General features: G+C 34.4%; 6 protein-coding genes across 6 annotated transcripts in view; 3 read left to right on the top strand and 3 right to left on the bottom strand.

Moving 5' to 3' along the window:
* The window catches only part of LOC130994022 (uncharacterized), a 2,835-nt gene extending 2,245 nt beyond the window's left edge, over positions 1-590 (top strand). Inside the window, exon 6 of the mRNA XM_057919060.1 lies at positions 1-590. This exon is cut by the window's left edge and continues 375 nt beyond it. Within this exon, the coding sequence (XP_057775043.1) occupies positions 1-399 (399 nt within the window). The 3' untranslated portion in view covers positions 400-590.
* A 37-nt stretch (positions 591-627) lies between these two features.
* On the top strand, positions 628-1,962 carry LOC130994309 (ATP synthase delta chain, chloroplastic-like). The gene has a single exon (XM_057919357.1). It carries the CDS (start codon positions 1,062-1,064, stop codon positions 1,806-1,808), a length of 747 nt encoding a protein of 248 aa, XP_057775340.1. The 5' UTR covers positions 628-1,061; the 3' UTR covers positions 1,809-1,962.
* Positions 1,963-8,503: 6,541 nt separating this feature from the next.
* Positions 8,504-9,732, top strand: LOC130994559 (protein EPIDERMAL PATTERNING FACTOR 2-like). Its single transcript, XM_057919605.1, has 3 exons — positions 8,504-8,979; positions 9,074-9,129; positions 9,244-9,732. The coding sequence occupies exons 1-3, from the start codon at positions 8,892-8,894 to the stop codon at positions 9,427-9,429; spliced, it is 330 nt and encodes a 109-aa protein (XP_057775588.1). The 5' UTR covers positions 8,504-8,891; the 3' UTR covers positions 9,430-9,732.
* An 84-nt stretch (positions 9,733-9,816) lies between these two features.
* LOC130994286 (uncharacterized) lies at positions 9,817-12,480 on the bottom strand. Its single transcript, XM_057919335.1, has 5 exons — positions 11,998-12,480; positions 11,461-11,535; positions 10,466-10,605; positions 10,228-10,365; positions 9,817-10,158 (listed from the first exon to the last, which is right to left on the bottom strand). The coding sequence occupies exons 1-5, from the start codon at positions 12,263-12,265 to the stop codon at positions 9,955-9,957; spliced, it is 825 nt and encodes a 274-aa protein (XP_057775318.1). The 5' UTR covers positions 12,266-12,480; the 3' UTR covers positions 9,817-9,954.
* Positions 12,481-13,589: 1,109 nt separating this feature from the next.
* Positions 13,590-14,072, bottom strand: LOC131010159 (probable E3 ubiquitin-protein ligase RHA1A). The gene has a single exon (XM_057937579.1). It carries the CDS (start codon positions 14,070-14,072, stop codon positions 13,590-13,592), a length of 483 nt encoding a protein of 160 aa, XP_057793562.1.
* A 5,125-nt stretch (positions 14,073-19,197) lies between these two features.
* LOC130994537 (membrane-anchored ubiquitin-fold protein 6-like) lies at positions 19,198-22,015 on the bottom strand. Its single transcript, XM_057919583.1, has 3 exons — positions 21,152-22,015; positions 19,908-20,078; positions 19,198-19,435 (listed from the first exon to the last, which is right to left on the bottom strand). Exons 1-3 carry the CDS (start codon positions 21,279-21,281, stop codon positions 19,380-19,382), a joined length of 357 nt encoding a protein of 118 aa, XP_057775566.1. The 5' UTR covers positions 21,282-22,015; the 3' UTR covers positions 19,198-19,379.
* Between the last annotated feature and the right edge of the window lie 837 nt (positions 22,016-22,852).

Genomic DNA, 22,852 nt, shown 5'->3' on the forward strand with positions numbered 1-22,852 from the left:
GCAGCTGCGGAGACAGCAGAGGGCGCAGCTGCAGCTGCTCGATCAGCATCTACCCTTGCTCAACTTCGTATCACTGAGCTCATGAAGAAGAAGAAGGACGATTTCTCATACTCTGAAACTGAGAATCCGTTTCACATCGACAAAACCAATTCAGACCTTGAAGAGGAGGTTGAATTAGATGCAGAAAACCCGTTTGCTCATTCTAACACAACCCCCTTCACTTCTCCACGCCGGAACAGCACCTCGGAACACTCTTCCGGTGATGCAAAATGCGGCTTCGGGTCCTACGACGATGCTTTTAGCTATGGCAGTCTTAACCCGACTCAGGCATCGTCACCAATGGATGACGATACGTATTTCTCGTACCCAAACCTATTCACATCTCAAGGCTCCAAGTAAGCAAATGAGGCTTAGTTTCCAGTTTTGTGATACTCTTTCTTGAGATTTGTTTCCTTTAGGGGAAATATTCGAGGTTTTGTTGTGTGTTGTATGTATGTGTTCAAACAAACTGCTGTAAATTTGATTGGCAATTTTGTTTGTTGATGAAACCATATGTTGAGCGCCAAGAATTTTTCCAATCTTCATCTTCATCAATGGCCAACGGTGAAGGCATAGAGTGCAGTTTGAGGCAATTAGAATGGATTTTAAATTTGAATATACACTTCTTTTTGCCGTTACTAATTGCACATTCTTAAAAATGAACTTGTCTAATTCCAAACTACCAAGCTACAAAATCCTCAGCCAAACAATCTCCCGCTTGATAATATCAATAATAGTCAATCGATAGCTAATGCAAGCACCTCTTATTTAGTCATGAAATTTTTGACTCATCCAGTGCGAGACATCCACGTGTCAAATTTTTATCCCCTGCTTGAGATAAGATGCTATCTTCTCAGAATCACTAGATAATCATATCCGATAACAACCGTCGATCGCTTCCTCTCTTCCAATCCTATCCGTTCATTCTCGTCCTAAACACCTCCTTTCAAGTTTCAACGTCCATACATTTTCAAAACTCTCTCTCCCTCTCTCTCTCTGCGCGCAACCACGTCGCCGCTATAATGGCCGCCGCTCTGCAGCAGACTCCAATCACATTCCGTTCCCGCTCGCCGCCGTCGGCGCAACTCCAATCGAAACCAACAAGCAAGCTCTCCCTCTCTTCAAGTTTCAAGCTCACCAGACTGACCATCAAACCCTACCTCCGCCGCGGGGGACGTGGCGGCGCGTGCGGCGCCAGGATGGCCAACACCGCGTCGGCGAGCTACGCCAATGCGCTCGCCGACATCGCCGTCGCCAATGGCAGCCTCGCCGAGACCGCGGCGGACGTGGAGAAGCTCGTGGACAAGTTCTTCTCCGATGAGGCGATCATGAGCTACTTTACCAACCCTACCGTCCGCATCGAGGCGAAGCGGGAGATCGTCGACGAGATCTGCAAATCGATGAATTTGCAGCCGCACGTGGCGAATTTCTTGAACATCCTGGTGGACATGAAGCGTATCGATCTGATAAAGGAGATCGTGGAGGAGTTCGATCTGATCGTCAACAGGCTGTCGAACACGCAGGTGGCGACGGTGACGTCGGTGGTGCAGCTGGAGCCGCAGCATCTGGCGGAGATCGCGAAGCGCGTGCAGAAACTGACGGGGGCGAAGAATGTTAAGATCAAGACGAAGATTGACGAGTCGCTGCTGGCGGGATTCACGATCAGGTATGGGGATTCAGGTTCAAAATTGATCGACATGAGCGTGAAGAAGCAGCTGGAGGAGATTGCCGCGCAGCTTGATCTTGGCGACATTCAGTTAGTCGGTTGATTATATTGTTTTTACTTTTTTCTTTCTTTCTTTTTTTTGTATAATCTCCAACGCTATAGTTTTGTATGGATATATGAATTTTTGGGAGAAGTATATGTATTTATGGATATATGAATTCGGCGAAAAGTTTTTTCGATAAGGAATAATCATGATATATTGATATGGCCTCTCTCTCTCTCTCTCTCTCGTTAAAACAATAACAAAGAAAAGAAAGATTACAGTCAATAAAGCATTGAAAATGTTACTATTACTTATTCTAATCATGATATATTGATATGGCCTCTCTCTCTCTCTCTCGTTAAAACAATAACAATGAAAACAATACTGCGAAAGATTACAGTCAATAAAGCATTGAAAATGTTACTATTACTTATTCTATTAATTAAGTGACAAGTGAATTAATCCGAAAAATTACTTCATAGCCATCGGTGCGACTTGAATTAATGATCTGTTATGAGAGAGAGAGTAAAAGAAGTTTTGATGCCTCAGCTTTGGGCTAAGCTTCCTCGACTCCATTAATGAATACTCTCGGAATGTCAGCGGGTGGGTATTACCTGGATCAGAATCGGAATCGTTCATTACCCGTTGAGCTATAAAATAATGATTCTTGTTTTGGTTCTACACCCGACCGCTCAGACCTAGATCCTAATCGATCCAAACGCAATTCAACTGGTTTGTTTCGGGTCCGGTCCGACCCAACCCATACCCTTTTTTTATTTTATTTGGAGTCCATTTTCTTTTCCTTTTCTTTTTTTATAATTTCAATCCAGATTTGACCTAACCGTAAACATTTTTTTAATTTCATTTTTACAAATTCTATTTTTGCCAACCCACCCCCCACCCCAAGCAATTTTTTTTTTATTTTTATTTTTTCACAAATCTGATTTTTTGACCGCTGCTCCCCCCACCCCCAACCCCCACCCACCCCAAGCCAATTTTTTTTTCACAAATCTGATCATTTTATATATCTGAAAAATATAATTTTTTTTTTGGCTTGGGGGTGTGGGTGTGGGTGTGGGGGTGGGTGGGAGGGGGCAGTAGTCAAAAAATCAAATTTGTGAAAAAATAATATATATATATATATATATATTAGCTTGGGGGTGGGGTTGTGGGGGTTGGGGCAACGGTCAAAAAATCAGATTTGTGAAAAAATATTTTTTTTTTTTTTTGGCTTGGGGAGAGGGGCGCATGCCTTACAAAAATAATAACATAGAAATGAAATGGGTATGAAATGTAGTGAATTTAAAAAATTGGGGTATTTTGAGTACATAACTTGACAAAGTTGGATAGTTTCGTATATTACCACAAATATTAGTGTAAAAACAAGAGCAATTGCACTAGTCAAATTGTTTATGACTCCTGAAATAGTGAATAATTAATTTAGAAATTCAAAGTTATCCACTTTTGAATAATTGATTTGGGTTTTGGGCATTATTACCCTGAATCATGATTCATGATCGATCCATCCCGATTAATGGAAAAGTGTAACCAAGTTTAAATTTTTGTTTCGTGATATGTCATGATGGGCTCATATTTTAGTGTTTGATTTTTGATTAATTGTTCATTATTTTAAAATAATCGATAGTTTATATTATACTAACTAATAGTAGTTTAAAATGATATTTATCCTTGATTTTTGTATGTTCTTCTCGTATGGAATTAGTCTAATAACGGTCTCAAAAAATACTATGTCGTCCAACGAAAATAGTTAAATTTGAATTTTCGCATACATTAAGAAAATACAATTAATATTTTTAAAATTATAATTTATATATAATTATTTTATTTTACCTTTATTTATTATATGTTTACATACATTTAAATTTATTTTTATGAAAGAATGCTTTGATTGATTAAGATAGTAGGCTAAATTTGGATATATACATCTAAAAAAGAAGTGATATATTTAACAAATCTCCATTTCTATTTTATTGGAAAAGATACGATAATAATCTCGTTTACGTAACTCCCAAAGACAGACAGATTCTTTCATTTTTTATTTTGTCAAAATCTTTGGGTAAATAATTAAATACTATCATTCTTTCACTTAATACGTTAAACACCATTAACTTCGCAGCTAATTGATTCTACTAATTAATATTCTAAATCAATATCATCATACCATTTCAGATTTTTCAGCCGTTTCAATTTTTTCTTTTACCTATACTATATAAAGATCACTTTCTAGACCTAATTATATTTGAATTGAAAATAGTTTTGGGCGAACAAAAAATATATAGGGAAATGAAGAAGTTGGCAGTCACCTTCATGCTCTGCCTAGCAGTTCTTCTACCTTCTCTTGGTACGAACATAATATTCTCATCTTGAAACCAATATTGGTCGAACTTAACTTTGATGAGGAGACATTTTTATGTTATTAATATAATATGTGTATTATTACATATTTTTCTAACCGTGGTTGTTATAATATTTTAGGACAAGCGATGAAATATTGTCCGGCTCCAGATATTCCAAGGAAAGGTGCATGCGCCAAAAATGGACAAAGTGAGTGTGTTTTATATGTTTTGGGGGCTTATCCAGCAAGCAAAATGCCCACTAAAATTCGTTGTGTTGATGTAGGAAAAAATAAGAGCAAATGCACTAGTCGGATTCTTTGTTAGTCTTGAAATATTGAGGAATTAATTTGGAAGAATAATGTTTTATGTATATTTTTTTTTTTTAACTTTTGAATAATGGATTTCGGTTTTTGGCATGATTATCATGAAGAATTGATCCATCCGAATTAATGGAGGATGTAATCGAGTTGAAAATTTTGTTTTGTGATATGTTATGGGCTCATGTTTTTAGAGGTTGGTTTCTGAATGTTTTATGCTTTCGTTTGTATCATTATAATAGCTGAGAAATTGAAATACTCTCTTTTGTGAGAGGCCTTTGATTCAATTTTCGTATGCTTGCAATGTAGTGTTCCCACTTTATGTGTGGGTAATGATCCCGTCTGTGTGTCATTATTTTCTCACCTTCGTGTGGTGTAGCGATCTCACCTGCATGCAGTTTACTTATTAATTATATTTAGATATATAATACTAGTATATCATTATATTTGCATATATGTATCATCAGAACCGATCACCTACCCACCGTGGGCATGCATATTGTGCCCACCATGATGTGGCAATTGTAATTATAGTAAGATAATTTTAATTAGAGTAAGATTTATTAGTTATCTTTCCTAATTAAAATTGTCACATCAATGGTGGGCACGTTATGCTTGCCCACGGTGGGTAGATGATCGGTTCTGTATGTATCATATACCAATAATTTCACTATTTTATAAAGATTTATTGTTAGAATTTGAAAAATATGCTATAATTATGGATTAATTAATCCTAAAAACCAATTATTAATCAAAAATATAAAAATAATTATAAGTTTTAATTAATAATCTTAAAATTATAGTAAAATATATTAATTTAACATTGAAACTAAGTAAAAAGTGGCCGGACACAAATGAAAATCTTGAGAGAAGGACAATACAACTTGGTCATAGTTTGAGTAAATAAAAAAAATTTAAAGACCGTGTGACAGAGGAATTGAAACAAGGGCCTTAAGTCTTGGTTACAGTTTCTTTAGACTCTTTTTGGTGGTTTATTAACAAAGTGCATGAGATTTGAGCCGGACGACATTTAGACTACAAATATCAGTGATCAATACCAACCTCAAACTTCGACCGACCACGGTCTCTGTGGAACCAATATGAGACCAGTGGTCTTCTTACCTTTTTCATTAAATTTTGATGATGTGTCATTATTTCATTGGTTGAATATTTTTAATTTCGATATTAAGATAAAATTTTTATATTTATTATATGTTTTATATTGTGTATATATTTATATATATCAAAATTTATAATTTTAATTTCTCTATAAATAAAGATCTCATTTGTTATATTTGTACACACACTAAAATTTCATTTTCTTCTTTACATATTTATCTTTTGTCATTTCTGAAATTTTCAACTTTCTCCATTTTGCAATGGATCCCAGAATTTTTTTTCAGAAATTATTTGCAAATGTGTTTGAAACACAATTTGTTTGTTTGTAATTTTGTATTGTTATGTTATTAATTTAGTTTGTAATTTCTTGGTAATGATATTTTCTATTTATTGCTATTTTTTTGACAATTTTATCATTTTTCATTAAAAATATAATTTATTTTTTATTTTTATTATATATAATTATTATACTTAAAAATAATATAATAATTCTATTAAATGTTGTGGTTGAATGGTTGGAGTGGTCATATATAAATCTCTCAAAATGTGTGTGGTTGGGTTGTGATGGTCCGGATGGATATTAGTGATGTGAAAGAGAGAGAAATTAATTAAATATTAAAGAGGTTGGATGATTGAATGGTTGGAGTGGTTGCTTTAATGATAGTCTTAGACTATGTTTATCAATGTTGTCCTACCCAACCTAGTCCACAGCCACATAGATAAATGAAATTAGCAAAAAAAAAAAAAGTCAAAGTGGTTGGATTAAAGAGACATTGGACCAGCTCAAAAATGAGACCACCATTAGTCTCTCTCTCAGTCTCTCCTATAAAATAGATCAATAGTAATGAGACACTTTTCTATATTCTATTTATTTTGAAGATTTTATTTACTCCCTCCGTCCGCCAAAATTATGTAAAATTGCTTGGGCACGAGATTTAATAAAATTAGTGATGATTTTGATGTAGTGGAGAAAGGGTCCCACCACTTTATGAGATGTGTGGTTGAGATTGAGTTTTGAGTGAGTTTTTTGTAAATAAAGAGTGTTAGTAAGGATAAAATATTAAAGAAGATGGTGGGACCATTGCCATAAAAGGAAAGTGACATAATCTTGGCGGACGCCAAATATAGTAATTTTTACATAATTTTGGCGGACGGAGGGAGTAGATAATATTTAAAATTATTATATTTTTTATATAAAATATTTAAAAATAAATAAAAATTTCAAAATTAATTTATATTTTTTCATTCTCTATAAATAAAGACAACTCTTGTTATATTTCAACACACCTTTAAATTCTTTCATTTTCCCCCTCTACATATAACATTTAGTATTTCTTTCTCTATTTTTCAAATGATCGAAGCAATAATTTTTTCTTCAACTCTCAAAATTTCAATCCCTCTCAAGACTATGGTCAAAATCTTGTTGATATTCCAAACCCTAATCCATTCAATTTCAAGTTTGGATTGTTGTAATTTATATTTTTAGTTTGGGGGTTGGTGGGGACGGGTGGGGTGGGGCCCATGGGCTTTTTTGGATTTGGTAATGGGTGGTATTATTGGATCCATGGGTATTATAAGACCCATGGGTAATTAACCTACACGGACCATTTTATTTTATAACTTAATGGTCCGGTCCGATGCGGATCCAATAAGCAATGGGTCGGTTCTGAATCTGGAACCGTAATAATTTTAACGGTTCTGGTTCGGGTAATACCCACCCACTAACATCCCTACTCTCCATTCTCACTTACTATTTTGAGTTATCCCATTATTGTTGTCTCATTTTCATATAAGGTAAATAACTCTTCAAAAAGTGTAGGTTCTACCCCCTTTTATCAATTTACAAATTCTTCTTACGGTGCCCAAAAGTTTTGGGACAACAATAATGAAACGGAACGAGTATTAAAAAAGTGTGTTCATCATATCTATACTACCTATTATAGTACTATTGCTTTACTCCTTGGAGCAAACTTTCGAGGTATGCTTAATGCTTGATTTTTGGTTATAAAATACATCAATTTTAAGAATATACATTTATTTTAGGAATTATGGCCAAAAAAATACACAAATTTTGAAAAAATTGCAATTTTCACCTGAACTTTCAATTAAGCCAAAAAATACATGAATTTACATTTTTGTTGCAATTTTCACCTAAATTTGACTTTCACCGAAATTAGAGCTTAAGTGACAGTCGAAAGTTCACCTAATGTTGGTCTAACGTCTGATGATGAGGAGTATTTAGAAGCTCGGAGGTTTAAAAAGGCAAAAACTAATATATTTGATTTAATTTCAACAGTCAATTAAGCTCTAATTATGTTGAAAGTCAAACTTAGGTGAAAATTGCAACAAAAATAAAAATTCATGTATTTTTTGACTTAATTGAAACTTCAGGTGGAAATTGCAATTTTTTTCAAAGTTCATGTATTTTTTGGCCATAACCCCTTTATTTTATTATAAACATAAAATTTAAATTAGTGTCTTCATAAACTTTTCGTGTCATATATGTAAGTATCATATCATACTTTATCATATTATTTGTCACTATAAATGTGTTCGTATTGTGAGAATGGGTGAAAACTACAATAATTTATACATTCTATACAATAAATTAAGTTTCGAATATATATCGCGAATTTACGATTTTTACAGAAGTATCGCTATCAGAAGATGCAATAGAAGAATAACAAGAGAAAATAATAAATAAAGTTGAGAGACATTGACGTTGGTGTTCGTTCATCATTCATATCCACGTGAATTTCCTCATCTCTCTCTTCACCATTAATGCATCCATATATTTCAAATTATTCGCCAAATGCTCATCTCATTCAGTATCCGAACATACAGTATGCTTAAAAATGAAGATTTGATAAGTTTGAGGTCGAAATATTATGAATATTCGTCTCGTGTTTGTATGAATACGACTATATGCTACGAAGCTAATTAAGTATAACGCGGAAATTTTATTTCACCAAATGCAAAATGATGCAGAGACAACAAACAATTAAAACAGAAGATTATATATTTCCTGCTAATTAGCAAGAAAAACTTTAAGTTATTTAGATGATATTTTTTAAATTTTGAGAACATGCATTTCATAAGACGGAACGAAACTCGTGACTTTGGAAAAATCCCCTCTTTGAAGAGGCAGTGGCGTTTCATGTGAAGTTGATCAGATTGTACATCCTTCCAACATTAAATTCTCGATCCCAACTATATCTTATAAATTAATTCCTTCTCCACCACTGATTTCCAACCCAAAAAAAGAAGAAGTCGCACTCTCATTTTTTTGCTCAAAACCTTCATCATTTTCATCAAAATCTTGTGATATTACACTGATTAATTCAATAGAAATGAGGCCAATTTATAGCAATACCTTGTCGGTTGTTTCGATTCTTTTCTTGTTACTTCCCGGTGGTCAAGCTCTCAGGCCTTATCATTGTAACAACTTATAATATTCATATCTTCATTGTTAAATTTATTACACATTGTGTGAAATGAACTCAAATATCGTCGCTGTTGGTTTAATTTACAGTTACCCACCACAGTAGAGGCACCAACTACAAGGATGTAGAAAACCAACATGTTAAGGTACGTATAATTTCTCCACACCTACAATGTATATAATAATCATTTTTACTTTTTTGTTCAAAATAATAATAATAATAATAATAAGTTGAGTTGAGTTGAAATATGTGTGGGCAGGAGGGAGAGTTAGGAATGGAGCTTTACCCGACGGGGTCGAGCCTGCCGGACTGCTCGCACGCTTGTGGGGCGTGCCGGCCTTGCCGTAGGGTGATGGTGAGCTTCAACAAGTGCGCAGTGGAGTCGTGCCCCATCGTCTACCGCTGCATGTGCAATGGCAAATACTATCACGTCCCATCTAATTGACCTTTCATCTCTTCTTTTTCTTTTAAGTTCATGGAAAGCTACCTTTGTTACTGCTAGATACTATCATGTCCCACCTAATTCACATTTCATTTCTTCTTTCTTGAGTTCGTGGAAATCCGCAGCCGCTACCTTTGTTACTGCTGATTTCTCCTCTAGCCTTACCAGTTTTGTAGTAGTGCTCATGGAATCGTAGGCAGCAGCTCAAGATGAAGAAATCTTGCCAAATGAGACAAATTTTGAGTCTATTTAGATGTAAATACCAAAAAAATTATTCAATTTTGTGGTTTTGAGTCTCGCCCCTTTTATATATCTTGTAGCTCAATGATATTCCTCACATTGGTAACACGAAGAGTGACTGGGGTTCAACGTCCCAATGCAAAGAAAAGATTAAATACAACTCTGCTAAATGTGGTATTTAATAAAACAGGATTTGGATATACAAGTATATATGTTATACAGTTTAATCTGAACAGTAAATCATATACATACATATATCTACTTAAAATTGAGCAAGGTGAGTTGGAACTACTTATCTTCATCCTTGTCGAGTTCAAGGCCCTCCGCTGCTAGAAGCTGCCCGATTATCTTCTTCTTTTCTTCTTCGGCTTTCCTGCGATTTAGATCCCTTTTTTTAAGGATAAGTGTGTGTCGTCTTAAAGTGTTGTTGAAGTTCTCTATCGAAGCCTTCTTCTCTTTCACTAGTATCTTCCTTTCTTCTTCCGGATCAATCTGAACAACACACGCAGGCTCTAAGCAACACGGAAATTATTTTGGTTTAATGCCAATGCAGAAACAAACCTTTGAACGAGCAAGACGACGTGCACGCAGATTGAGTTCGAGTTGCTGTTGTTCCGCCCATGCTGCAATAGCCATATCACCTCTTTGGTCGAATGCTTTCCGCTTCTTTAGAAGCCACTCCATCCATGCTTGAGAAGCCTACAAAAATTCCAGGTCGGTCGCACATAGATGAAGATCCATCAACAGGACTTGAGAATTAGAAGGGAGAATTAACCAATAGAATGGGAATAAATATCACCTTCATTGGATTCACACGATTGTCAATGTCATATTGTCTCCGTTTCTCCTCATCTATTAGAAGCTCATACGCAGCCTGAATCTTTATGAACCGAGTCTCTGCTGTTTCATCTTCATCTAAGGTCCCTCTCCCATTGTAAACTACAACAGATGAAAACATACACATCAGTAGAGGTCATAGAACAATAAGTTTGTCTTAAGCAGATCATTCGAAGAGCTGTAGACCCAGCACTCACGAACAATGGGAGAGGAGAAAATCAACGACCTTTTTTTATGAAAATACAACTCCTCGTCCATTTCTTTAAATTATCTGAAATTTACTTTGCAGTGAACCTGTTATCTGAAATTTAGTTACTGAATCACATTTCTTTAACAAGACCTTTCTTTCTCTCTGATAGTCTGATCCATGCTCCTCGAGGAGTATTCACTTATGCAAAAAACTTCAAAGCTAAGCAGAATTCTTCACTTCATATTTGGTAGAACTATATATAAACCACAACATCAATATTCAAATTAAATCTACAGAAAGGAGTATAAAACTGTTGATGATCTTTTACTGGTTTATGATGAATAACAACAGAATGTAACCAGCATATATTTGCCGGTTATTGGAGATAGGAGAAGAACAAGATCAAAGAAACACTACATTACGTTGGCCACTATTCCGTCAAAGATACACCTCATACAGCTAATCTAGGGTGCTAAAAACAAAACTTTGTATTTTCAAGTTCTGGTGACACTCACAGATCTGCAAAAGGGACCTTTATGTTCGAGCCTGACAAGACAGTTCGTTACAAAATTCAATCAAATCTTCATACTAGGAAATGATATATATTTAAGCCAGCAAACCACCCATTGCCTGTCCACCCTTTTATATTTAAAGAAAAGGATTTAATTTCTTAACTGAGAGCAAGACAAAATTTTCCTATGTCTTCCCAATTCATTAAACACAAAGTAACGTATAAAAGAATAAGCTACAGCAGATCAGGGACAAACCATCAGGATGATAGAACTTAGCCAAGCGTCTATAGGCTACCTTTATCTGCTCTTCATTTGCATCCCTCTCCAATTCTGCGAGTGAAAAGTCGCAGTTATTGTACATCAATCATGATAAATAAAGTTGCATAATAAGCATTAAACTTGCGCAACCAAACAAAAGAAGAAACATAGAATCCATATCTCTGCGCTGTGGCAACTTTATCGACATAAGAAGATACTCCAATAATCTAGATTAAGTTGCAGTACCAGAAAAGGAAAGCCTGGAATAAAACAAGTCTGCCTCCCATGATTGATCTCTTTCATTTCACAACAAATTTCCCTAATGAAACAGTAAGTTTCTAATATAACTTAAAAATTATCAGTGTCATGCCTCAAAATTATCAGTGTCAGGCAGGCCATACTATCTTTCAACAAGCATTAATTTTAAATCCTACATCACAATTATCAACTAACTTCACGCAAACAATTACTGAATACTCGTAGAATAACACAAACAGAGCAAAATCCGAAAAAGGGGGGGAAATTAGGGTTTACCAAGAGTTTCATAGGGAGATTTGGAATTCGTCCAATTGGAAGCCTTGGTAGCAACCATTCTCCTCTGCCGATTCTGCCTCACCCGCGGTTCATACCGTCTCTGTTCCCCCAATCTATCGAACCAAACCGCGAAATAACGCGGCGGCGGCGGACGACCCAAGCTGCAATTGTGCTTTTCAACCGACAAAACCCTACCCATCGATCTGTAGCAACACGCCATGGAAGCGAACACGGCGTGGGGCTTGCATATAGCCCTCAGATTGCTCATCGTCTCCAGCTACCACCAGCTAATCTCGTCGGATTCTGAAGTATTTATTTAAAATTTCGACGGAATTCTAGAAATGAATTGGGTTATGGTGAAGACGTGAAGGAAGAGTCTTGGAAAATTAGATTGGCTGATGTTTTTGTCTTTTAATTCAGAATCTCTCTGAGTTTCAGTGAATCACCGTTGAATTCTAATTTTCTCATTTTTAATGTTTTTTTCCTTTTATATTATGTGGATAGTTTCGCTCCTTTTTTTTTGGTCTTTTTTGAGATTTCGCTCCAAAATAAGCTGGCAGAGTGGCAGTTATGAGAATGGAATTTAGTTTTTTTTTTTTTTTTTTTTTTTGAGTGATGGATTAGTTTCAAAATTGTCATATCCTTAAATGGGCTTCCCGTTCTTTAAGTTTGGGCCGTCAAGAATTAGAGTTAAGGACCCAATTAAAAGAAAATTAGAAGTGCAAACATAATTTTCTTTTTCAAATTTCTACATATTAGTCCCAAAAAAATACCGACTTAAATAGGAACTGGGATCAGTTAGATTGCCATTTGTTGAATGCATTTCACAATTAGTCAGTTTCATTGTTTTTGTGATTGCTTTTGCATGCCTATATCTATCTACACTCATCGTCATTTATAGTAGTTGTGTGTAAGTGCTGGCAAAATGGCAGCCCAATCCGACTTATTTGGCTTTTGGAATTTTATTGGCTCGCCCCACCCGAAAATTAATGGGACTGAAAAATTTACAAGTTCTATTAGGGCCATCAAGCTAAATTCATCCAAAAAATAACAAAACAAATGATGTTCAACTAATAAATGAAAATAAATTAAACCATTATTAAGATTTGTCAAAGTTAGGATGTAAGTTATAACGTAAGATCTTAAGCCATTCCACTATAAAGCTTGGAAATAGAGTGAAAAAAATAGAGAAATTTGTGTAATTTTTACACGCATCATTAAAGGTTGAAATAGTATAAAGGAGCAGTAGGTGAGTTGGTTTAGTTCATGATGTAGGCTATAACTAATTGATTGGGTATTACAACTTCACAAAATTCTCTTTAACTCGACTCATAACAACAATTATATGCAACCATTTCACAAGTAAAGATCGATCGGTAAAACTATACTTGTATTCTAATTTATAATATTATTGGTAAATTTGCACTTGAATTTAGAGTTTGAGTCTCACACAAAACTTCCTCAATACAATAACTAGCTAATACATTTACTAATTTTACAAATTGTGTGCATGCGTTGATTTACGGGTAGAAATTATAAATATTTATAAAAGAAATTAAGGTTTAAGGAGAATAAATGAATAAAGTGTGGAACTAGAAAAAGAATCGATGGCGACGGGTGCGATCATGCAAAACCTTGAACAAGATGTGGGCCAGCTCCTTGTGAATCCCATCATCGCTTTCTCGATCCATCCGCGTGCGGCGGTACTCCTCCACGACGGCCTCCGGCACCACCACGCTCCGGCACAGCGGGCACGTGGCGCGGTGGCACCGCAGCCACCGCTCCAGGCAGCGCCGGTGGAACACGTGGCGGCAATCCACGAGCTCCGCCGCTTCGTCTCCCCTCGCAAACTCCGAGAGGCAGATGGTGCAGCAATATTCGCTATCGGAGATTGCGAAATTGGAGGTTTTGGTGTTGATGATGGAGGCGTATTTGTAGGTGGAGGTTGTGTGCTTCCAATGCTTCCACAGACTGCAGATGGCTAGCACCATTAATCGGAGCAGTTTGGGGAGGAGCTCCACCACATCGCCCACGATTTCGTTTGAGAAACACAACAGCTTTGTTAAAGCTTTCATCACTTTTTTTGTTTCGGAACCGATAAAGAATTGTAGTGAAGATATATATATGTAGGAGGCTTCGAATGAGAACTTTGTTTTTTAAATGTAAATGTGTGAACTATTTTCAGTCCATTAAGATATCTATAGTAGATGAATGCAATACATGAGTTTGAATCCCATGAGGGATGAATGTTTTTTATTTTTCCAATTGATTTCAAATCGAATACAGTAATTTTATACGTTTAGTGCAGTACGGTTCTCGATTTTCATAATTAATTTAGTTTTTACGTTAATCATGCCATACATCTACGTAGCCTTGGTGTGTTTGTGAATTTGATCCATGAATTTGAAAACCTTTTTTTTTTTTTTTAAAGTTTCGGTAGGTTTGAAAAATCAAGACTATGTGCATATACACCACCAACTACTATGATTATGAGGGTTGTATTAGTTAAATGGTTTAGAGTTCTAGATTTCTAGATTTGGATTTGACTAGTAACAAAAGATTATTGTGATAGATCGATGCCCACGAGAATATATAGTACTCGCGAAGGTGAATATTACTTAATGATTAGTTAATTTGGGGGGGGGGGGGGGGGGCTTAACTTTTTTTTTTATAAACCTAAGAATTTGGTTTTGTAATTTGAATTTTATTGAGATGGTGGTCAGGCTAAACTTGAAAGTTTTCACAATGAGAATTGAGAAGAGTTGGTGATTTGTTTCAGTTTAACAAGTTTTAGTTAAATTAATGTAGGGTTTTTGTTCAAGATACAAGAAACACATGCTATCTCTACCTACCAACATCGAACAATTCGCTTAATTTTCAAATGTCGGTTGGTGAAGCTTTATGTTTTTATGTTTATTTTCCGGATGTATTTATAAATACAACAAATATATATATATATCTCTTACAAAAATAAATTATAATGCAGATATTTTTTAACCATTTGAGTAAAGTGTATTTGAAAACATTTCACTTTAAAAAGAGGGTGTTAGTAATTTTTCCGGCGAGGGAGATTGTCGAGTTTTCAACCTCGGCTTACTTTTTCCGAAATAAATAAAAATATAACATTGAATCAATCGCCAAATAATTTTTCATCATTGTTGTTCCTGATATGTCATTGTGTAATTGACGTGGTCAATATTTTGCCTGAAAAAAAAAAAAAAAAACGTGACTGATTGATGTTGAGGGGCCTCAAAATTTCACCTTTTCAAACTTGCATTAAGGTTTTGACTCTTTTCATGCTGCGTCACAACCCAATTCTTTTTGTTTAAAGAAAGTAGGAGTAACATTTAATGATATTTCGTTTTTTTGTTTTTTAGAGAGAATGATATTTCGTTTTTTGTGGTTCATGGACTCGCTCGTTTTGCCTTTAATTTTATAAATGTAATAATTTAAAAATCGAGTTTCACTTCTTGATTTTTTGATATTGTTTGATTCGACTTGAACTAATGATGTTTCATTTTTTTCCATCTAAAAAAAAAACATTTAATATTTATTCTGTATTATCTAATAGCGCATATACTAAATTTCTTTAAAATTAAATGATCCAAATGATGATTTAGTCCACAATGGTCAAAATGGACTAAGACCTTGATTATATGGCGCGATCTCATTGACGAAATCAAACTAATAAGTACTCCCTCCGTCCCACAAATCTTGACACGTTTTCCTTTTTGGGCCGTCCCACGAATCTTGACACGTTTTCTTTTTTGGTAATAATTATTACCTTCTCTCTCCTATTTTATCACCTTTATTATTTTCTCTCTCCTACTTTATCACTTTTATTACATTCTCTCTCCTACTTTATCAATTTTATACTTTATTAATTACACACTTAAAACACTAATCTATAACTCCTTAATTTCCGTGCCGAACCCAAACGTGTCAAGACTCGCGGGACGGAGGGAGTACATACGTGACTAATTAAAGATGAAATATTAGTATTTCAAAATAAAATTAAACTGCGAATGATTGATCATAGCTCAAGTAGCAAAGTTAAAGCATCTAAAGACTCTCCTTTATGAGAGGTTTTGGGTTCAATCACGTCTGCGTGTGGATAATTTTTTCATTTTTATTTTTATGTGAGTAGTGGTTCTCGCTTTAATTAAAGATGAAATATAATCAATTGAATCTTGGTTCTGATGAGTTATGCGGTTGGTAACACATTAAAAAATTAGAAGGCACATGGACCATTTTAGTTGTGCACTACAAACCCACTCAAACATACCAAAATGTGATTTCCTCACTTTCTAAAAATTTGTGGAAAAAGTGATTGTGACTTTGGAGTGAACTGTATGCCACAAAATATCACACACCTAACCAAATCTTTCTTTAAAGTTTCAAATTACATATTTCGTGGAGTTGTTCACTGCAGCAACCACTCGAGCTAAAACGTAGAAAATTTTACTTGCTCAAAACATTTTTAATTTGTTGTTTAATCTAATAGTGTGCTTGTATTGGATCGATCCGTCGGTTGGTATTTGGTATGAATCGATGCATAAGCTTCCATATGTAAACGAATCAAGTCGCTCGCAAATTATTCGGAGTACGGCTCGAATAAAACTCGTTCGAAATTCGTTAGTCTCCTAAACAAGTCGAACTCGAGCCTGAAAACAAGCTCGATAAAATTATCGAGCCGAACTCGAACGTGCATATGTTCGGCTCGTAAACCCGTGAACACGGCTCGAACCTGTTAGAGAACATGTTCGCGAGTTTATTCGCGAATAAACTCGCAGACGTATTCATGAATTGGCTCGTGAATATGTTTATGTAAATTAAATAATTTTGTATAATATCAATTAGTTTATTTATTTTACTATTTAATTATCAAAACTTATTCTCTAAATATTTATTATTGTATATGTATTTTTCTAATTAATCCTCAAATAATATCATGAAATTATTAACAATGAATTCAATTATATATTTTCATATATATTAAAATGAAAATCATACAAATTAATAATTTATTGTTATAATTTTGAAATAAGATGCATGAGTAACTTATACTTTTATAAGATAAGAATATCCATATATTAAAAATTAAATATAATAATAGATAAAAATAGTTGTCAATCAAGCCCCGAGTTCAGGTTCGAATAACAGATTCTATATTTTATTCACGAGTCATTCGAGCTGAAGTAACAATTTGCGAAACTTTGTCGAGTCGAGCTCGAATTCAAGCTCGAGCTCGCTCTTATCAAATAATTATCAAACATAATTCAAATCAAGCTCAAGCCCAATATTTATTTGTCGAACCTAGCTAGAGCTCAATTTAAAGCTCGAATTCGAACTCAAACCGATTAAAAAATTCACGAACTGAGCCCGAGTCTAAAGATATTCGGCTCGGTTCGGTTCGTATACAACCCTAGCCACTGTCAAACTCAATTACATGAAAGCACTGTCAAACTCAATTACATGAAACAATTACGTGAGACCAATTGCAGCGGGGCTCGACCGAGCAGCTCGAGTCAGCCCTCGGTGAGCTCCGCTCCATTGCCGAGCTCCTAGGATCAATGGGGGGCACGAGCCCGGTTTTAAGGAGGAGATGTGGGGCGTGTGCACGCACACACACCCCTTTAACAAAAATATATATTTTTTAATTTTAAAAACATTAAAAATTATTTTAATTTTAATTAAATGTAGCTTTTCTTTTTATAGTGCATTTCACATTGTAGAGAAGTTTATACTTTACGATATGGGATTCAATACAAAATTAAATTAATATAGCTTCTTTTTTTATAGTGCAATTTATATTGTAGAAAAATACACACTCTTCGATTAGAGACTCAAAGTGTATGTTTCTAATAGTTTTAATTGTTAATTGTTAATTTTTAATTTTTTTCTATATTATTTATGATAATATTTGAATTTAAATTTAGTGAAATTTTCGATTTTAATTTTTTATAATTAATTTAATCTTTGAATACATTATTTTTATACTATAACTTAATTAAAACCTATAGGGCCCTTATATAGCCCACCATTGTGAATGAGTGGCTCTAAGATGAGGCCCATCTCTTCTATAAAGCCTCCAAGGGAGCTCTCCACCTCAAAAAATTGGTTATGTTGGTATAATTGGGAATACGATTAAAATTGAAAAATTTAAATACTAAGTATGAAATGTTGAAGAATATGAATATTTGAGATTCCAAAATGATATTATGAACTAGGGGTGAACAATTTTGCTATTTAAAAATTGATTCTATTTTTTTTATGTTGACTAAAAAAAATATTGATTTTTTTGTTATTTTCTCGGCTTACTTTTCGCTTATTGTCAAATGTCAATAACAATAATGCTAGATTGATAAAGAAATTTGTTATTTAAACATTATATAAAAATCCATATTGTCAATTACCTTCATCAACTGTGGCAATTTGAAATCAATTGCCATCTACATACACAAATTTTGGCCAATTTAATACTATACAGAACCGATCACATACCCACCGTGGGCATGCATTGCCCACCATGATGTAGCAATTGTAATTATAGTAAGATAATTTTAATTAGAGTAAGATTTATTAGTTATCTTTCATAATTAAAATTGTCACATCAGTGGTGGGCACGTTATGCTTGCTCACGGTGGGTAGGTGATCGGTTCTGATTTAATATAATATGTATAATACGTGATTTTGCAATCAAGGTACGATCTTGCAGGAATATAATATGAAAGGTTATCATAAAGCTCATGTTTTTATAATTAGACCGTTTATTTTATTTTACTATTTTCCAAATTAATCTCCTACATGATCATTAGAAAAGAGTATCTCACAATATATACATTAGAGCTTTTAAATTAGCCTCTAGTAGAATGACTTTCTAGTCTATCTAATTGTCACGTAATTAAATGAGTGGAATTTAAAAATATCCAAACTAAAATAAGAAAAATACATATTATTCATTAAGATAAAAAATAAAAAAATAAAAAATAAGATGGGGGAAGGAGGGAGAGAGAGGAGAGAGTAAGAAGAAAGTGAAAAATCTGGTAAAAGAATAAAATAAGGGTAATTATGTGATTTTACATAAAAAATGATAAAAATAAAAAATAAAAAAATCTTCCTGGATACTTTTTAAAGAATGAATAGTTTCATGTATTGACTGTAATTAAATTGATAGCCATCTTTTCTGATCGGAAAATATGTTTCAAAAGCAAATTACTTCTTCTATAAACTGTTCAATCCAGTGACATACATATATGATATATTCATCCTTAATTTTGTTTTGAATCCCACTTTTTTCTATTTGGGTTGTACAGCTTGTAAAATGCAGTTCAGCAACCTGCAATGCAAAAAACGACGTCGTTTTGGCTCTCTCAAATACGTCACAGGATCGAGCAAGAGCATCCGACCTTTTTCTGGGATTCATCCTGCAATTTATCTGAGACAATGCAGTATCAGTGACCAAGCTAGGTCTCGTGCTCTAAAACAAACAACGCCATCAATGACTATAAAATTGCATAACTCAAAGAAGAAAAATTGCAGCAAAGTTTGTGATTATGTAAAGGTAGGAAGATCATGTCAAGATTGACACCACAAAAGATATAAAAAAGTGTCTGATATAGAAAGATAATCGCGTTTATAACAACAGATAGACACGGTTTAGTAAAGGATTTCACAACTTGTTTTATTATTAGTTGCATAAGTAAGTTGATTTACAATAATACTTTAGCTCACCTGCAAAATCTTGGACAACAAATTTACCATAGAAATCAATATGGTGTTGTTCTGTTTTTTCTTTTTCTTTTTTTGGGGAGCATTTTCAAGAATTAGTACACTAAATAAGACGACGACATCCTACATATGGAAGCATGAAATAGATAATGTTAGGACATGAAGTATTAGTTTATTACCACTGTGTTTGTCTGGAAGAGGAGGACGCACAACGACAAGCATTGTGATGACGCCTCCCGGAACTTCACTTAGAGGAGTTCGTGATTCAGCAAGTGTTCTGTTGTTTTCTAGTATCTTTCCAGCGTTAATGAGCTTTATATCGTTTATGGATTTAGGTCCATTTTCTTTATCTGCAAATAGCAAAGAGCCTCTATGAGGATGATGGATAATAAAATAGCAAAAATAGTTACATGACAAGCACATATCACAAAAGCAAAAAAACACGAATGAGACGGACTAAATCGACCATATATTTGTACAGTTGAAAATTATGTTCATTTTGTATCAATCACTACGCGTTAGCCTGAGTTAATTTATCGTCTCCTACACATTTAAATATTGTGCAATACGGAAGGACAGGATCAAGCATTCAGAGTTAATTCTACAAGAAAGTTATATAGCATGTTCAAATTTGAAGTAAACAATCTGACTTAACCTGCATTGCAGCTAAGAATAAAACATCTGAATCCTTCACAATATGCATTCTTGGCGTATAATAGAAAGTACCACGACTTCGTACAATTGATTTGACATTGCCTTATAAGAAAAGGATTTTGAACAACAAGCATATCATTGGGGACTCTAAAGCTGTAACCAAAAAGGGCAACCTTCTCTAACAACCGTGAGTGGCACGCGAAAACCCTATGAACTGATCAACTACACAGGGTAGGTTTTCTATCTCGGTGTAATTCACAAGTGAAAGATTCCCCATGGCAGCTAATAACGGTTATATGGAAGACAAAACCTAGATTCTACTGTGAAGTTAACAGATACGAGTCCAACCAATTTTAGGCCTTTCGTATTTCAGTCCAACGTGTAGCTAAAATTCATCTATAGTTAGAGATGAGATATGCATTTCTTTGTTACTATGCTCTGATATTCTAATGTGAAGTTCAATTACGAAACTTTTCACAATAGCATGAGCATTTCTGATTTCTCCTAGATAAGCTTCTCATTTTCTTCTATCAGTTTTGAGCTAAAGCAAGAAAGGAGCAAATGAATCTCAATACATACAAAGTTGTAGCATATACAAGAATTGAACAGAACAATATGCATTAGATTTTAAATGAAATCAGACACAATTATTCAGCACTTGCCCCTAAAGCTCCAACAAAAACTCCAATCAAGACTTCAGCAACCCAAAACATACACATACACAAACAAAGCAGGGGAAAAACACAATTACAAGAAGAGATTTATAAACCTTTGGGCCATTGTGAAATGATCCTTTCCTTGAGAGAAGTCACAGTTGTAGTAGAACTATATTTGCTAGGTCCAATATCACTGCCATCGGCCAGCCTAAATTTAAGCTCAACTAATTCGTCCACAGCCATCAAAATAAACCCTTCAAAACTATGCACAGCCCCTCAAATTCTCAGAGCCCAACTAATTCAAAATCAATCTAAACAAACAAATATGAAAAAAAAAAAAGAAAAAAAAAACCACCAACTTTATTCGAAAATATACAGCTCCTCCAGCTCAACAAAAGTAAAACCACATCTAGATCAAAACTTTTTCCAGAGATTGTCTGAAAATTTCAAAAAGAAGCGAGAAATCGGCTTTTGGACCACAATTGACCACTTTTCAGCTGTAAAATCCTCAAGAATTCCATCAAAATCTTTACGAAATCTCTTATGCCAAAAAATCCAGAATTGACTTTGAAGAATTGGGAGATCTAGTGGTGATGGGAGCAGAAAATATCAAATTTTGGGGAGTTATTTGAAGTCAGAAAGAAACGGTAGCGGAGATGAATCGATAACTAAATTTATGGGCTGCAATAAATGGATAAATATTATTTTAGCCGCAAGAAGAGAAACTTCTTTTTGCTTTGAATTCAAAGACTGAAATAGAAGTCTACTATGAATCGATCTGAAAATTGGAAAGCTAATAGACAGATTTCGTTTTTGCAGGCCAAATTAGTTAGGAAAGATATGTTTATATAAATCTGGGACTAGATAATTTTTTTCGTTCAAAAAAAGACTAGATAATTTTTGGCATTGTATGAATTTCTGTGAAAATCTATTGATTTTGTTGTTTTGACGTGTGCTGAAATATAATTGAATAATTTGGAGTTGGAAAATTCTTATTTGACTTTTAAATTTGCAATAATAGTACCTATATTTCTAAACGATTAGTAAAATTTTAAAATAGTCAAAATAAAGCATAAAATACAATTTATGGTCACACATTGAAAAAATATAAAATTTGGCAATTTTATTGATTTGGACGTTTTTACCCTTAATGAGGCGGATCGAGCAGGATCAGGCACGCGGGTCGCGTGCTGGGTCGGGTTAGGCACTTGTGGCACTACCAAGATTTTACTTTGGTTTTATTTTGAATTTTCGTTGGCACATATGACACTAATAAAATCCAACAAAAATCCAAAATAAAACCAAATAAAATGGTCCTTTTGGCAGTGTCATAAGTGCAACAGAAACAACAGTAATAGAATCAAGAAATCATAAATGGATCATCTAAACCCTAAATGAATAATCTAAACCCTAAATCAAACATCTAAACTCTAAATGGATAATTTAAACCCTAAATAAAACATTTAAACCCTAAATGAAACATCTAAACCCTACGGGGAAGTGTTTAAAATGGTTATTTTGGCACTTATGGCACTAATAGTGCCATAAGTGCCAACGAAAATCCAAAATAAAACCAAGTAATAAAATGATGTGTATGGCACTTATGGCACTATTAGTGCCATACGCGCAGCGGGTGCTGACTTTTCACCGCGAGCGCGCAACTCACCCATAAGCTTCCAGCGGCTGCACAATCATCCAGCGGTCGCGCAATTATCCTAGTGACCGAGTAGAAATGGCAAATTAGGCATACCACCTAATTAATGGCCATATTTTGATGTTTTAAGATTAGGGGCCAAAAATTGATTTTCAATCTT

Source organism: Salvia miltiorrhiza, chromosome 1 (assembly GCF_028751815.1).
Source record: "Salvia miltiorrhiza cultivar Shanhuang (shh) chromosome 1, IMPLAD_Smil_shh, whole genome shotgun sequence".
In the NCBI taxonomy this organism is placed as follows: domain Eukaryota; kingdom Viridiplantae; phylum Streptophyta; class Magnoliopsida; order Lamiales; family Lamiaceae; genus Salvia; species Salvia miltiorrhiza.